This window comes from Xiphophorus maculatus, chromosome 18, assembly GCF_002775205.1.
Source record: "Xiphophorus maculatus strain JP 163 A chromosome 18, X_maculatus-5.0-male, whole genome shotgun sequence".
Lineage (NCBI taxonomy): Eukaryota > Metazoa > Chordata > Actinopteri > Cyprinodontiformes > Poeciliidae > Xiphophorus > Xiphophorus maculatus.
This window is the reverse complement of record NC_036460.1, coordinates 15,084,244-15,101,047: the sequence shown is the minus strand read 5'-3', so window position 1 is coordinate 15,101,047 and position 16,804 is coordinate 15,084,244. Positions and strand designations below refer to the sequence as shown.

The 16,804-nt window shown below is 39.5% G+C and overlaps 1 protein-coding gene across 3 annotated transcripts; it reads right to left on the bottom strand.

Moving 5' to 3' along the window:
- Positions 1 to 682: 682 nt before the first annotated feature.
- On the bottom strand, positions 683 to 15,978 carry sgcg (sarcoglycan gamma). 3 transcript variants are annotated; one of them, XM_023351098.1, is made up of 8 exons: positions 15,791 to 15,978; positions 9,367 to 9,564; positions 8,749 to 8,853; positions 6,551 to 6,638; positions 5,649 to 5,768; positions 3,648 to 3,720; positions 3,344 to 3,467; positions 683 to 2,116 (listed from the first exon to the last, which is right to left on the bottom strand). In XM_023351098.1, the coding sequence occupies exons 2-8, from the start codon at positions 9,559 to 9,561 to the stop codon at positions 1,949 to 1,951; spliced, it is 873 nt and encodes a 290-aa protein (XP_023206866.1). In that variant the 5' UTR covers positions 9,562 to 9,564; positions 15,791 to 15,978; the 3' UTR covers positions 683 to 1,948. The 3 variants fall into 3 exon arrangements, with proteins under 3 accessions (XP_023206866.1, XP_023206867.1, XP_005808353.1); XM_023351099.1 differs by having other exon boundaries at positions 9,421 to 9,561; XM_005808296.2 differs by having other exon boundaries at positions 9,367 to 9,561; positions 15,791 to 15,977.
- Between the last annotated feature and the right edge of the window lie 826 nt (positions 15,979 to 16,804).

The following is a 16,804-nucleotide window of genomic DNA, read 5'->3' as shown; positions in this document are numbered from 1 at the left end:
CAAGCCTTTGGTCAGATTTTTTTTTTTTTTCATAATAAAAACGATTTTTAAAAAACCCATCCACTCCTGGATCTCCCCTCTCATTGCTGCAACATTTTTCCACAATGCATATTTTTTTTACTGTATCTGTAAATACAGCACTAAAATTTGAATATTGCACAAAAGTGCAATACTTCTTGCTAGTCATCTCAGAAAGGGAAATGTGGATTGTTGATTTATGATTTATTACACAGAATAAAAATATTTCAAGTTTTTATGTTTTTGCAGTTGTAATGATTATGGCTTGCAGGTAAAGAAAGCCCAAAATCTGTCTCAGAAAATTAGAATATCGCATTAGACCAATGCAAAGTGAATGTTTTAAGATCTTGTGAATCAAGCTCAAGTTCAAGTAAAATGCTTTTGTGTAAATGCAGATCTTCTCCAGCAGAGTGCGCCACTGAACATACAGTCAAGAATATGTGCGATCACATTTCGGCTGTATTTTTGTTCGGCACTGAATCAAATCTGTAGTTAAAAAAAAAAAAAAAAAAAAAAAGAGTCATTGGATTCGAAACAGGAAAATACAATTTCTAAAAATAAGGTGGATTAATTATGACAGAATAAATAAAAGCAAACCAACATTTATTTCACATATAAAATGAATAAATAAACATTACATTTGTTAAAATATGACAGACCTGAGGTGAGAACTGCTTATCACCTTTATTCTCCCTTATTTTCATATTACAATGCCAACACAGCACAATCAATACAAAAAACTGCGATAAAAACAGGCATGTAAAATACACCAATCCTTCACTCACAAAAACCGTCATTACAAAAACATTTACCCTTAAAAAAATATTTCAGATGCTGCAAACAGACACTTCCATCCATACAGTGAAGGCAAATGTTGAGCTCCTGGCCTGCACAATGTGTTAAAAGAACACACATCTGATGCACAGCACTGACTCAGTTATAAACAATCATTTACTCCTTTATTCATTCAAATATCCCTGACTAAGGTTTGTTACTCTTGTTTTGTTTCTACCTCCATGTCGCTGTGGTAAAACTTAATGTTTCCACTGTCTCTACCAGCTTCCTTTGACTTTATATTAGACAATTTAACAAACAGGCCTGTTTGTGACTTTCTTGTGGTTTCCTTGGTTATATAAGGAGCTCTAAAATAAGATGGGCAAAACATACCATGAGAAAGATCCATTATATGTGTTGATGAACTTATCATGTGGTTCTTCTTATTTAAAATGAGCAACAACGATAGAGTCACTTCACATAACTGTACTTAGAATTCACTTAAAAGAAGGGAAAGAAAAGCCTCTAGTCTCTAAACTGTCTATAGCAAACTCAAAATTCCAAACCACCATTTCCAATCCCCCCTGTAGTTAAATAAAGTAACACTAAATTCTAAAAAAACAAAAAAAACAAAAAAACACCACATACCAAGGGCTTGGAGTATTGGATGAAGGCATCATTAACTAAAATAAATATTTCTAGAATTTAAAAAAATCTATTACAATTTATGTCCCAGTTTTCCAAGGCCTTGATATGCATTAACTTAATTTATTGCACCACAAGATAATATTGCATAGGATGTAAGCTGTTACCAGCTCCTCATTGCCCAGCCATAATACTGCATGTGTAAAAACATTCTCATAAATCTGTGATGCACATATTTTTAAGCTGGAACGCAAATTTGCATCACTTCAATAGTTCAATAGACCCACATTACTTCAACTGCAAGAGGCTGTGTTTCGGTGCTTGGCAGGATGCATTTTTTTAATTTTTACACAGCTTAATGTGTAAGTGGGAAAATTGCAGACCCACTTGGGTCTGAGCATTAAAAAAAGAAAAGGAAGAAAACTTGAGCCCCATATAAACAGTTGTGCTTGTTGCCTCCCAAAAGATGCTTCTTGAGAGAGAAAGAAAATCGATGACTGTCAGAGTCCACCTAGCAGTCCTGATTTTCGCTGCAGGTGGAAGTTCGTCCAGCTTTGGACAGAAAGAGCTTTCCACTGTGACAGACACAGACCTCAAACAGATCCTGAGTATTTCCAGAAACGCCTCCTTTGCTCAGCGGCAGGCTTGGCATGCGCACCGTCTCTGCATCCAGCACCAGCTGCATTGTGAGGAGAACAAGTTGGGTCAGCATTAATATCTTGGTCAATCAGATACGACACATGCACAAGTATAAGTATGATGGAATTAGGATATTTCATGCCTGAGAAGTTATAATAAAAGAATGTGGCAAAAAGGAGGGGACGAAATGTAATTCAAGTCTTTTTAATTATTCGGTTTGGGTTATCACACTGATTTATTCTAGAAGGAATAAATAAAATCACAATAAATTAAATATTCCACCATAAAGCCTGACTATCATTGAGGTGTATTGTTTTATTGGGAATTAATTCCTAATGATCAGATAAATACTTTATGTGGTTTAGCCAGTTAGTTAGACTGTAGAGATTAACTTGGACTTCATTCAGCCAGAACCGTTTACTAACAAACTACATGGAAACCAAACCACAACTGAGCCCAAATGCAGGTTTGATTGGTGCTAAACAGAATAAACCCTCTGAAGCACAAAGATCAGAGGAAAGTAAAATATAAATTTAAAAATACGAAATGCTACTCACTGAAAGATACAAGCTTACAATGCCTTCCAAAAGCATCATTACTTCAGAAAATTGTCACATTTTATCTCTGCTAAAATCACAAACTGTTTTAAAAGCATTTTCGATACAGACCAGCACAAAACAGCACATAGATGTGGAGGAAAAGTTGTAATGTCTTACAGTGAAGTATATATTTGTATTTAGTCCCATTTACTCTTATACACTTTAAGAAAATCCAGTGCATTTAACTGTCCTGCGAAATATTACAAAGCGATAACTGAGAACGGCTGACTAGAATGGCACACCACCGTTTTCAGATTTCTATTTCTTTTCCTTCTACTTCATAATTTTGCCCTATTTGTGTTGGTCTTTCACTTAAAATCCTGAATAAATATGTTAAGGTTTGTTATTTTCACATGGGAAAATATGGAAAAGTTCAAAGAGGCCCTGAACACTTTTGCAAAGCACTGTAAGTTACAGCATGAAGTGAAAGTGGTGAACCTGCTCTCTGTGGGCAGCATCTAAGGTGTTTCAGACGTAAATGCTCAGTGACCTGAAAGAGCCGCGCTCCTGTCAAACTGTGCCGGAGCTCCCCGGTGCGGCCAAGTGAGATCATGGACGTATAAAGCTGCATGTTCCCTGCCAAAAGCATGCTGTGTATACATTCCCCAGGTGACCTAAAGAAAGATGATGAAGAGAAGTCAGCAGGTAGTGTAAAACTGGTTTCTTACCAGCCCTGAAGTCGACTGCAGGATGACGTCCATGTTGGAAGCAGCTTCTATGTTTCCAGCCAGAGCTTTGAGATGAACTCCCTTTGGTGCGTCCATTGTCACAGAGCGGGTCGGGCATTCCAGCCTACAAGAAGACAGCAGGGCTTTACAAAGAGATCACTCATCAACAGCACTGATTCTGACAATGAAGAGAGCGGGTAAAGCTGTGGCTCTATGAATCCTGTGCGCTGAATATCTCCGATAATCGACAATAAAAGGCCATGCTTATAGGAAGGTGACGATATGTTATAGCTGCGGTCCTCACTTCAGGTCTTTCAAAAGTTCTGACTTCAGCAGCGGCACCTCCACAGAATGCTGGAACAGAGCTCCTTCAGGACCTGAGAAAACCAGCACATACACACCATTCATCAAAGGAAGAGGAGGCTCTCGCAAACACATGCAGAACATTGCTAAGAGTTTGTTTAATTGGTTTTCACTAGTATTTAGTATAAAAATGAGCTAACAGTCTTTATCTTCAGGGAATGATGCCAGCTGATTTTAAAGCGCCATCCTATGTGCTGCGTTTCTGAGCTTGACTTTAAAAAGGAGAAGCAGTCTGTCGGTTCACTTTGACTCTTGGTAAATTGGGCGAAGCAACACGGAGAGACAGATAACACTGAGGGCTCAAACTGACCCCGGGCAAAATGAAGCCATCAGCTGCCTCACTGTTTAATCAGTCATCACAGTTTGTGGTCAGTGGCACACACCAACATCAACACTGAACGCCGAAACATTCGGAGCGCAGGAAGGAAATATATGAAAATAGTTACCCTGCATCTCTTTGCTATGTAAAAAGATTCTCTGTGTGGTTTTATGATACAGATTATTGACTCCAAGCCCTAACTCTGCACATGATGGATTGTATTCTGTACGGCATTAATGCATTTATGCATACTAATTCAGTTGCATGGGAGATCATTAAAAGGCATTTAACTGTATGGCTTAAAAGTCTAAAAACAAAAAAAGGGTCTGCCTGAGCAAAACAGTGTAATCTGAATAACAGAGAATTTAAAGATAAATCTTTTGAAATTTTCATACAAATTTGAGAAGGCAAATAGGAATTAGGAAGCAATGACTCTACTAACCAACAACCTTTCATATTTGTCATTGGGACAATTTTCAGCTTTTAGTCTTTTACATGTTAAACTTTGCAGCTTCTCTTCACCCCACACATTTCAAAAAGGTTTAAGTTTAGGGAACAAGATGGCATGGAAGAAGGTTTAGGTAAACCATCTGTATGTTGATTTGGCCATTAAGCTGCAAAAACAAACAATTCCCAGTGTTCTGGAAAGGTCCCTAACAATGTCCCTGTGTTTCTTGGATGTGAAACAGAGCTAAGCTAGCTTATTTGACCAAAACACAAAACTTAGTATTGAACAAACTCCTTATTTATTGCAGTGAACCTTGGATAAAAAATGTTGGACCTCTCCCACCATCCTCCTCCTCACTGTTGTTGGTGCCAAGATAAGTTGGAGTCCTTATCAAGCCTTGTTTTGTGCTGTTCCAATTGTTTTAAACTTTTTAGTTGTTTTTTTAACTGAAGATACTGGCAATTAATGACAGCTCTTCTTACTATATGGTTTAACAATTATTCAGCTGAATCTGCTTAATAGGAAATTTTAGAAATTGTGGTAATGCTGATTTTATAAAGAAAAAATGCCTCATAAATTTCGATTTTTTTCCCCAAAAGTAATTGCTATAAAAAATGCCTAATGTAGAAGTTACATCTTTTCAATTTGATCATCTTGATAGGTACCTTCACTGAAGGTGGCAGTAAATGTGGAATGTTTGCAAAGTGTTTAGCCTTGACCTTGAACAAAATTCAAATGGCAACTGGTGCCTGAATATGAAATTGTTTCTGAAAGGGGAAATTGTTTTCTATTAGTTTTGCATTATTATTTCCATAAGAGTTGCAAGCAAAGAAAAAAAACCTCCAAACCAAAATCAAGTTTTCCACACACAGTTGCTCCAGTAAGTCACTGTTCTCTAATGCAGATCAAAAGTTACTAGGGCAGATTAAGTAGATTAAAACTGAGGGATGTGTCACAATGATGATCATTTTAATGAAACTCTGCTATTTATACCCAAAGACCATGGAAACAATCACATTGTGTTTGTCCTTAGTTTGTTGGTTGCTGCTCAGCATTTTGCCTTCAAACCCAACCTGTCATTGATGTCACATTTGAGGTGTGTGTTATCTTTTTCCAAATAGTGCCAGCCAACAGGTGTGTGCTACATTCACAAGCACAGATATCCGCCCACATACCTGTGACTCGGAGTTTGTCCGGACCAATCAAAGTCTGCTCGCCATCTGCGCTGAACAGCATGTTGTTGTTGGGGGAGTTTAAGAGCATGTTGTGAGTGTGTCCCTGAGCCTCTTTGGGACCTGTAACAGTAACAGAAAACACCTAAAAGGGGTTTGGCAGTGGTACATGAACAAAACTGACCTCATCCTTTCACTCCGAGTCTTTTTAGATTTGCATAGATAATTTTCTAGCTTATTAGAATTGCTGAGGTGATCAGCAAAGTGGATGAATTCAACCCTAAGAGAAACGAGTAACACCATTAGGGTTTTACTGAAGGGCGCCGCATCACAGGTCAGTCTCTTTGCCCTTGACTGCAGCTGTGTTCACAGCCCTGTGAGAGTAGAATCTACCGCAAGTGGATCCCTCAGTGAGACATTTGACTCGGCGCCTGTGTCTACATTTGTGAACGACACACAATCTTCTCTAACAAGCATTTTAGTTTCATGCTCCTGGGGCTGGGAGCATGCAGGCTATGCGGTTTACGACTTAACGATCAAGGACACATAATGGCATCGTGGAACACAGTAATTAGCTGGGTCATTTGCTGGCCTTTTAATCATGACAAAGCATTCTAACGTGGCTATAAAAGATGTACAAATATGACCCTCCACGGGCCCCGAGCCCTCCATGGAAGACAGAATGATCCGGAAGCATTGCCAGAGACAGGAACACTGCCTGTAATGGCTTTTAAATGGAAATCTAAGAGATTATAAATTGACAGATGGCCTCTTGTCACTGCTAATGTAGGATGAGGAATCCCTGCAGGACAAGTACATGAGTGACTTTACTATCGCCCCCATACATCATGCGAATGTGAGGTGTGAGCGCGGGATTGTCTCCGTGTAGACATGCGTCCTCTTACCCACAGATGTCCTCCCCGTAACGTTCCCATTCTCATGGCGGGCATTAAGGGAAACATTTTCTGATGAATGCACAACTAGGGGAGTGTCCTGAAGGCAGAGGGAAACAAAGAGACTTTAAAGCCCCCAGAACAAACAAAATAAAGTAAAATAAACACATTTGTGACCAGGATGCACATACATGACGAAAAACTTTCACTTTGCCTCCAACATGGTAACTACTGAAATACTATAGAGTCTTTTTAAAATAAAAAATGGCTCCGACATGTTGCTAGTGAGTTCCCTCTGCTGTCGCCATAAGTGTCACTAAAGCTGTTCCTGATGTTTTCAGCCTCTAAACAACAAAAACACACATTTAATGAGTTAATCTATTTAGCCAGTTAGAAAAAAAAAAGGTCTGGGGTGTTTTTATATGTTATGGGAGTTTGTTGCCTTTAGGCTACGTTGTACCATAATGATGCACAAAAGAAATAGAAAACTTATCAGTTTGAACACTATTTATTCCATTAACATATTCAGCAGCTTTAGCAGCAAAACAAAATGAGGAACTCATTTTGTTAGGGCATCTCGTCACTGTGGCTCAACCAACTGAAATGAACATATTAAGGAGACATTTTATTAAAAAAAATTCTGTTTTAATCTCGATTGTGTAACAGATACATTTGAACACAGTAAAGTTAAAGTCATAGCTAAAATATGTCGTTTATATTCATCTAGTAAAGCATATTTTTAGGTTGTATTTACTCTTAATCTCCATACATTTACTTCTATTCATAGAATGAATCAGCCTCAAAGAGAAGGTAGGAATCACACCACCCACTGAACACTTGTGCACTGTACCAGAAATGTCTGATATCTGTACTTCACACTCACTACCTTCATAACCATCTTGATTCCAGCTCTCATCCTCATCAGCTTTCTATTTGCTGGCAAGGCTTGAACTTTAACTAGAAGTTTGATTTTTGCTCTTTTCTTCCTTGAAGCTGTATTGAATGAGGATGAATTCATTCAATAAATAGGGGAGCATGTGTGGAAATTGGCTGACATGACTTAGAATTAACTTCACCGCAACTATAAATACAGTATATCTCTTATTGTTAAATTGTAAATGTCAAAGCAAGACATGAGTGAATAGTAAGCATTTGAATATTAGATAAACATCAGAAAACACACAATTATGCATCAGAGGGAAAACAATTGTTTTGGTGTTTTTCTACAGTTATTTATCGTTTCGTTTTATACAGTTGACTCCTTAACACTGACAGATTTTTCAGTCTCCTCACAAAAAGAGTTCATTAACATGTCAAACATTTAATAAATTGGGTAACATTAGACAAACTGTGAAATAGTTTGTTTTTAAACAAACTGCTTCTTACCATTTTGCAGCAATGTTTGCACAAGGTGACAGAAGCAGCCTGTAATTTGTATCAGCAGACAGAAAACATGAGCCTTTCATGAACAGAAAGCCGCCCTGCATTAAATCACTTCTGTTTCTGTGCTGCGAGGAAGACGCTTTTATAAAAATGATCCATGTAACAAACTTCTCATACAAAAGACGAAGGACGGCGACGTGAGTCACTGAGTCTCATTAGATAGTCATATAATACATTAGAGAATGTGCCCATCCATAAATGAGGGATGTATTGCCTCTTTAATGAGAGTTGTGAAGAAAAAAAAAAAGACCGCTTTAAAAAAATTGTTGTTATGAGCAAGAAAAGCCATAACATGCAAACAACTGCAGCAAAGTGTTCCCATCTGCTGCTAGGAGGCAGGCCATAAACTACTCCCCACCACAAATATCCCTGAGGTTAATGGGGAGCTGAGCGCTTCGCCATGTGCACTGCGTGGGACTGCCAAATCCAGTTTGTTCTGACACGTTCCCCCACAAAAAAAACACACACAAAAAAAAACAAAAAAAAAAACAAGAGCTGCACTGAGAAATATGCAGCACCCTGGCTAAGGCTAGGCAATATCTGCACGAGTGTCTGCAGATTCAGATGATAGCAGCACATTTCCAACTCTCACTCCAGTTTAACGTTTAGTAAACAGGATGAAATAATGGGCAGGCTGTCGGGCTGCTAGGCTGAGCAAACAACAGTTTGACGATTAATTGGAAAGCAGAAGGTAGAAGGGATGAGGAGAGAGATCAGACAACGAGGAGGAATGTGGGAGATAAAGTGAGTGTTTATGTTGATCTTACTTCTCTGGAGTGAATCTCCTGAGCATAGACCGGGAAAAGAAACTCAGACTCGCCTTCTTCCAGCTTTACTCCATCGGGGTGTACTTGGAGGAGTCCCATTCCTTCCTAAAATAAATGACTTAGTTTTAATCTCTTTTATTAAAAAGATTTTAAAAGATTTAAAAGACTTTAAATCTATTAAAAAGATTTTAATAATCTTTTAATCTTAATTTTAATGAATAAAATAACACAAAATAGGCTTCAGCTGAGTTTAAATATTCACATTCACTGCTTTGATTGTTGTGATATTTCTTCTAAGACTTCGGGTCTGGGCTCATGGGCAGACTCTTAATTAAATAAATAGCATGTCTATAAATATATGAGTATGTGTGTGAGGCTGCTTGGTGCATCTCTTGTTTCTTCATAAATCTGCAGTTGCCATCTGGACTTGAGACAGAAAGCTGAAAAGACTCCCTGAAATAGCACTTGCACTGTCCTCTTTAAACAAGCTAATGGTGAAAACGCCTTTGCTGCAATGTGCGTCTAATGTTAGTGGACTAGGTGAAGAAAGTAACAGAGAATTTAAGGTGTATTCTAGAGGAGCAGTGAAATGGAACGGAAAATGTGAGCAGCGCGCACTGCGTTGAACCACATCACCCGGAGGATCCATATGGTGAGGGCAAAGTTCACCACCAGGATGACGATGAGGAGCAACACAAAGAGGTAGAGGCAGCGTTTCCTCCAGCCGTAGATGCCGATCTTGTAGATGTGGTCGGGCACGGGCCGGGGGGCGCTGACGCCCTGGGTGGTGCTGACATACTGCTCCCGAACCATCTGCTTTATGAGGACAACACATGTTGACAGGTACACAGGCAAGAGAAACAGATGCTTTAAGTCAGATTGAACATGGCATGCCGTGACATCAGTCAGGGGTGAAAGATTGAAGACGCTTTGGTGGAGAGAAACCCAACCAAACCTCGACAAAACATAAAACTCTCTTAAAAAATAATCAATGAATACAGTGGCTTGCAAAAAAATTCCCACTGCTTCAACCTTTTGCCTTGTTACAAACTTTAACTGGTCTCTCTTGACTTGCCAACAAATAATTGTGATATGTAAGGAAAATTATAGATTGTTTACAATTTTTTATGAATATTGGCATGACGTTTTAACCAAACATTAACCTATAAGTCAACAGAAGCCAGCTGAGTATAATTGAATAAATCCTAAATAAATCCATCTGTAAAGTGAAGACCTCTGTTGTTTGAGAACATTAAAAGCCAACAGCAACATGGAGACTTACGAACACACCAAACGGTCAGAAAGAAACTTCTTTAGAGGAGGTTTAGGTTATATAATAATAGAATAGCTTTCATAGAGTTCTATATATATATATATATATATATATATATAATTATACAGGATCATGCTGTGGGGATGCTTTTTGTCAGTAGGGACAGGATCAGGATGAAACTTTTTTTTCTTGCCTGGTTAAAGTGTTATGCTTATAATTCCCTTGGGTTCTTAGAAATGTCCTTTCTGCTGCTCAGATGCTTTTAAAGGACGATTTGAGAGAATGTGGGGAAAACTTAAAACATTTAACAAAGTAAATGACAATTTGCTGTATAAGAGACATTGTTGTGTTTTGTTTTAAAATATGCAAATAATTTCAATAACACTTAGAAGTGATGACTAAATAATGTACAAGGACATGAGCTCTTTTGAAGAAAACATTGGCACCAATGTCCAGAGGCTTTGCACAGCATAAATCAATAAACACACACAAAGGCTTTTTTTTCTAAACGCTGTCGACAATTTGTAGAAATACAGAAGTTTTGAAGAAATCTGACCTTTTGGAGAAATTTTACTCTCTGGCAAAAACTTTTGCAGAAGGCCTTTACCATGATGAACTACATTATTAATTCATGAGCAGACATTCCTTTGTAAAGAATTGTGTACTATGAATGCATAATTTGGTTTTTCTGCTCAGAAAGTTACAAGGTGCACGTCAGACCTTGGATAACAATGTTGCTTTCAGTCAGAAAGTTTTACCTCATCAAACTGTTTTTTCTTTATAGCTATCCAATGCAACGTGGCTAATGCTGTACAAACATCTACTCTCGTGGGTCTATTAGGGCCTGATTACGTAACGACTGCAGGGAGAGCCTGTGGCTGAGTTTGAACGCACAGAGTGATGGACTCACAGAGAGAGAAATTCAGAAGATTGGCCAGTGGATTTCAAGCCTCATTATTATATTTAGAATTCCCTTTTTTTCTGCTTTTTTTTCGTTTTTCCAATTTCACTCCTTTGGCGTTCCAGCAGACCTCATTTGATTTGCCTTCACAAACCTGTGGTAGAGATGAAACAAAGCATGCCTAACAAAATGGCTTTTTGTACTGCTTAAGATTTGCTTGGAGCATGGGAACTGGACCAGGCCAGGTGTCTGACCCACCTGGCCGGTTTGATGCCACATCTGGTTCACGTAGCGGAAACACACAAACATCTGCAGAGACGAGACACAACAGTCTTATTTCGGACCAAAGTGAGGAGCTTTCTATCGGTTTTATTTTGGTGGTATGCTGACTGACCCGAGGTGGTTCACTTGAAGTACGCCCTTTTCTTTTCTCTCTCCAAACTTCAAGTTATGTCGGATGTTTAGGATAAAACTTTGTGCAGAATCTTGCATTGAAACTTCAGGAAGTTGGATTTTAAATCATGCACTAATAGTCTAAAACTTAATTCTCAGCTTCCACTGGAATTTCTCTTTAACTAATTATTAGTTTGAAGTTATTTCATGTTTTTGTTTCGGTTTCTTTGCATAATTAATCATAAGTAGATTGTGTGATTATTTATAGGTTAATTAGTGCCGAGCAATAAGAAAAAAAAAAATCACCCTTAATATCGATTGTCAACAAATAAGAAGGTTTAACACAAAAACATATTTAACAATCTTTCTCTTTTTCTCTTTAGTATTAAAGCAAGAAGCAGCTTCTACAGTTTCTTGCAGCATTGTTCATCTTGCCATCATTGCCATTAATAGCATTGATAAATAATCCCTGCAGAATGCTGCATCACCTGTTTGTTATGACAGTTAATGCATCAGATATTTGGTTGAAATTGCTGATACGGAAGAGTGTTTGAAATAAATGTACTGCCCTCTTTATCACTAAAACTGGAGCTTACACACAAAACAAAAACAAGCAGCATTACGGAGATTGATGAACGTTGGAATCTGTGAAGAAACGTGTGTCATCTTTCCTGCGGTTGTGGTCTCGGGTTACCGAATACAGTAATTTTGGTGAATTTTCATCTTTGACACTGAGTTTCCATTACTGCAGGATTTTAAGCACACAATGTTTATATCCAATATACTTTCCAGCCTGTCAGCTTGGCTTTATAAATGCACCCCGCCTAATGAGACATCCACATAATGCTTCACTCACACACTGTCCAGACTGTGATTCATGAGCCCGGCGCTCGGGCACTGTGGCTTTATAAGGGCAGTGCCAACACAGAACTTTACACAATTTCCAGCACCTTTTGAAAAGGGGAAAAGGAAAATGCAACTTAATGCAGAACAGAAGCACTTTCTGCTTACAGTATCAGCTTGATAAGTGTCGATGCAGCGAGAACTTCCAAAATGATTTTATTTAATAGAACAACACAAAGTGGAGCAAGGCTACTAAGTGGAATGATAATTATACAGGGTTTTAAAATGGCTAAACATTACGGCCAAACAACAGCAGGAAAGTTGAGGAGAAAGTTGTGGAGAAGTTTAAGTCAGTTTTTAAACAATATTCAATTCAACTGAAAATTACTTTATTAAACCCAAAGATAAATCAAATATTGCAACACAAATTATTCAAGATTCTTCCGAGATATTGGAATGGCTGTGGGCCTATAGCAGTCTGTATTACAGCAAATTTGAAGACTGAAAACACTGAGTCTAAAGCTGTGAACATCCCAATGCACTGTCCAGTCCTTTATCCAGAAAAGGAAAGAATATGGCTCAGCATTAAACCTACACAAAACATGAGGTGAGCATAAAAGAAGCAGCCAAGAGGTGTTCGGCCTATTGGAACCAAAAACCAATTTTTTGGTGTAAACGCAAAACAAAACATGTGCATCAGAAAACTCAATGTACATTATCTTCCAAATGTCACCCATAGTGACAGCATCATGCTGTGGGGATGATTTTATTCAAAGGGAACTTGGTCAGATTTGATAGGAAAATGGACAAAGCTAGGCAGAACATCAACTGTATACATACACCCACAGCTACAATGAAATGGCTTAGATCAAATCATGCAGTAGAATGGCCTAGTCAAAGAGCAGATCTAAATTCAGCTGAGAATCTATGGCAATATTTGAAATTTGATGCTCACTACTTCTCTTCAGCTTGACTGAGCTTCTGTGATTTTGCCAAGACTCTCCTATATTTGTAAAGGAAACCATGTATCATCCTGGGTAAAATAAAAAAAAACTAAAAAAAAAAAAACAAGATTGTGGTCATAAAGTGAGAAAAAGTTTGTGAGGATGAATCTGGTACAGGAAGACGCTGTGCCTTGAATCACAGCGAGGTTTAAGTTGCAACCCAGGACTCGTTTCCTGTGCTCAGGTCACGTGAGGTCAGATCAGGCTCGGACTGCTGACTCCTCTGGGAGAGACCCCAGTCGTCGCATTTGGACCACCTGACAAGGTGACAACAAGGAACCATGGGGGAAGATTTCACTGAGACAAGACAAGTGTGTGTCCAAGAAGCTGAAAGCCTGACAGGGCTGCAGTGAAAGAGGAGCTCTGTCAGTTTCTATTGATAGATCTGTAATAATAACCAAAAAATAGCTGCAGAGAACACTGCTGTCATTGAGGAGAAAAGCTGGGGGGAAACACTGTCAGCTTTGGGTTATTACAAGTCAACAAAAACCCACCCAGAACAGGTAGAAAATAAAGACAAAACTGCTTTAGATCTTCAGCCAAACAAAGACGTCTTGTGTTAGCGGTGTTTTCTCAACACAGCTTCACTGATTTACGCACAGCACAGATGTTGGATCTTATGTTCACAGCTAGGTTGCGCTCCATCATGTTAAAACCAACACTCCTCAAGCCGAAAAGTAATTCTTCCCCGACAGGAACAGATGCTCAGCCGAGCACATCGTCTTTCTGTGGGCCCCATGGGCCGTCGTTGATACGGCCGGAAGCTGAATTAACATGCAGTGGCAAACTGTACCGACAGGCTGAAAAAAAGTTTCTGCAAATAATGAAGGTAAACATCTTTTTCCAGCTGCACAGCGAGGGCTGACAGATAAAAGCAGAGGAGCTGGCTCCCGGTTCTCAGAGGGCCAGCTTGTTTCTCTCTGCCTGCAGTAAACACTTGGAGAGTGTGTGTTAAAGGCATAAAAGGCTGAAAGTGTTTCTATGACCAAATCTGCATCTCCACAGGACCTGTCACATGCCCTGCAAGCTTAGCAGTGATGAATAGCCCCTCTTTCATGAACAAATAAATGAATGTTGCCTCCAAATAGGAGGAAAAAAATAACTGCAATATCTTCACGGGGGGGGGGAGAGAGACGTGCAGCGCTCCCGATAAGGAATAAGTTATGTGGAAATTCTTGTTTTTTTCCTGGCATGTATCTCACCTCGTTTATATTTTTTTAATCATATCTGTGTGAATGACTCAGGTTTAGAGGTTGAATCTGCAGGGAAAATCTGTTAAAAACCGTCATCTGCTGATTTCGAGAGCATGGATCGATTCACGTTTAAATGTCTGCCATTTCCAGGGATCTCCACTGAGGCCTGAAAGAGGAGAACACTTTCCCAATTAAACCCATTCCAATATCCCAGAGCTAAATCTATTAACACCAGCAGCTTTTGGTGTGCTCACACCTTGATCAGATCAGGAACTTTAAGCGAATGAGCCCTTGGTTTGTTCATTATGATAGTTAATGAATTTTGCTGGAATCCAGTGTAATTACTTTAAATGAACACATTAAGAGGCCTTTGTGCATTCAGCTGCTGGAAAATAAAGGAGGAGGCAGCGCCTTAAAGGTTGGATCCGTTTGATGCGCCCTTCAGCTCCACTTTCAGTCCTGCCACCAGGCTTTAAACCGCAGGCTGATCCCTCCATAGCAACCCAAATAAACACTCCCTGAAGAGCCTCGCTGCCAGACTGCCAGGAATGCTTAGTGTGCGCAGAGTTTAGCACAAAATCTGACCATTTCTAAGTTAATCTGTTAGTTTCAAACTCAAATATGAAACACACAGTGCAAATAGATGACGGTTTCTGATAGGGAAAAAAGTCCATGCCCTTCTTGACGTAAAATGTCTATGTGTACTTGTAAACCTTAGTTTTAACTTGCCGTTAAACGATTGAGATCCAGGGCTCTAATGCATTGTCTGGATAAATGTGTCTCCCTGATGATTTCTGGCCTCTGGATGAAACTGAGGATATGATCACTTCAAATCCTCAGGTCCGGGCTGTGATCCAGGTTTCCACATGAGCTAAAACTTGAACAAATCATGCGCTAGAGGTTTTGGCTGGTTAGCAACAATTAAATGTGTAGAGGAAGGAAAATACTTGAGCCCGGGGCTGAAGTTCACTCTGTGTGTATAGAGGATAGCTGGTGTCAAGTCTCAATGCTCTCCTATGATGCCTTCATTTCTAAAAATAGGACGCAAGTGTTGTGAACTACATTTAAAAAAAGAAGCAATATGGTCTACAGACTCAGAGGCAATACCTGATACTAACCAAGCAGTGTAAAACTACAGTCTACAAGGCTAATGTAAGGACTTACAGTGAGTTATTTTTGTGTTTCACTTCTGTTGGCCATGTATGGTAAAACTGCTCACAGCCGGCTCACTAAAAACATACTTTCCAAATCCCAGGAAACCTCTGAGCGGAATGGAAAGTTATCACAGCGCAACACATAAAACGCTAAGGTGGACGAAACCTTTAAACCACACTTACTAGGTTAAAGGTCAGCACTGTAAAACCCTTTAAAATTCATTTTAAGAGGAGACACACACGACAAATGACGAGGAATAAAAACGGTCCAAGCTACTCACGGTTGCGTGTTGAGGCACAGCAGTCCTTTTTCCAAAGCAGCAGATCCTGAGCTGCTCCCAGCAGCTTGAGAGGCAGCAGCGCTCGAGCTCCTCACTCGTCTGTCAGGCGCTCAACAGCTGCGTGCCATAAATCCAGAGCTGGGAGACGCATCCAGGCTGATCGCCGCGAGACGGCGCTCCCACTCCGACTCTGTCCTCCAGACATTTAAACATCACCGTCAGTGGGGGTCTGAGTGAGAGAGGGAGAGACAAAAATGGAAAGAGGAGGAGAGGGCAGAGTTTCCATCACTCACACACACACACACACGCACACAGACAGAGCCATCCGCAATGAACAAAAGCAGCTGTTTTTCATGCTCTGTGTCACTTTCACTGCCCAGCCCAGAGTCTGATCAAGTACCTTCTAATCTGAGACTTCAGTCGTGGCTCTCGGCATTAAGATGAGCTTCCTGATCGTTCAGCCAGTGGGAAGTGTGGGTTACTGCAAATTTGGTTAGTGGAATCATAATTCTTACAGAGCTACTGAACTTCTTAGTGAAGATCCATCAGTAACTTCTAAAGCAGCCTTTTATTTATAAATCAACAAAAGAAAAATCTCCACTCATTCCGATTCTATTACATGACATGATAAAAACATCCATCCATCCATTTTCCAACATCATTGTCCCTAGTGGGGTCAGGAGGGGTGCTGGTGCCTCTCTCCAGCTAAAGTTCTGGGAGAGAGGCGGGGTACGCCCTGGACACGTCGCCAGTATGTCACAATGATAAAAACAGTGTTTTGTAATTCATGGAACATTTGCAGATGGTTTTTGAATAATTAAGCTTGACTGAAGCTTTTTTTAGGTCTAATGCCAGTAGGAGCACATCAGACGTGACATCAACTAAACTAGCTGAAAAGGAAAAAGGTCCGACTGGACAAGAGTAACAGTCTGTATGCCTATGGTCAGTGAAAAAGAACATCTTGACCTAATAAAAGATGTGAAGTTTATGGTAAAGAGAGAGTTGAATTTAATT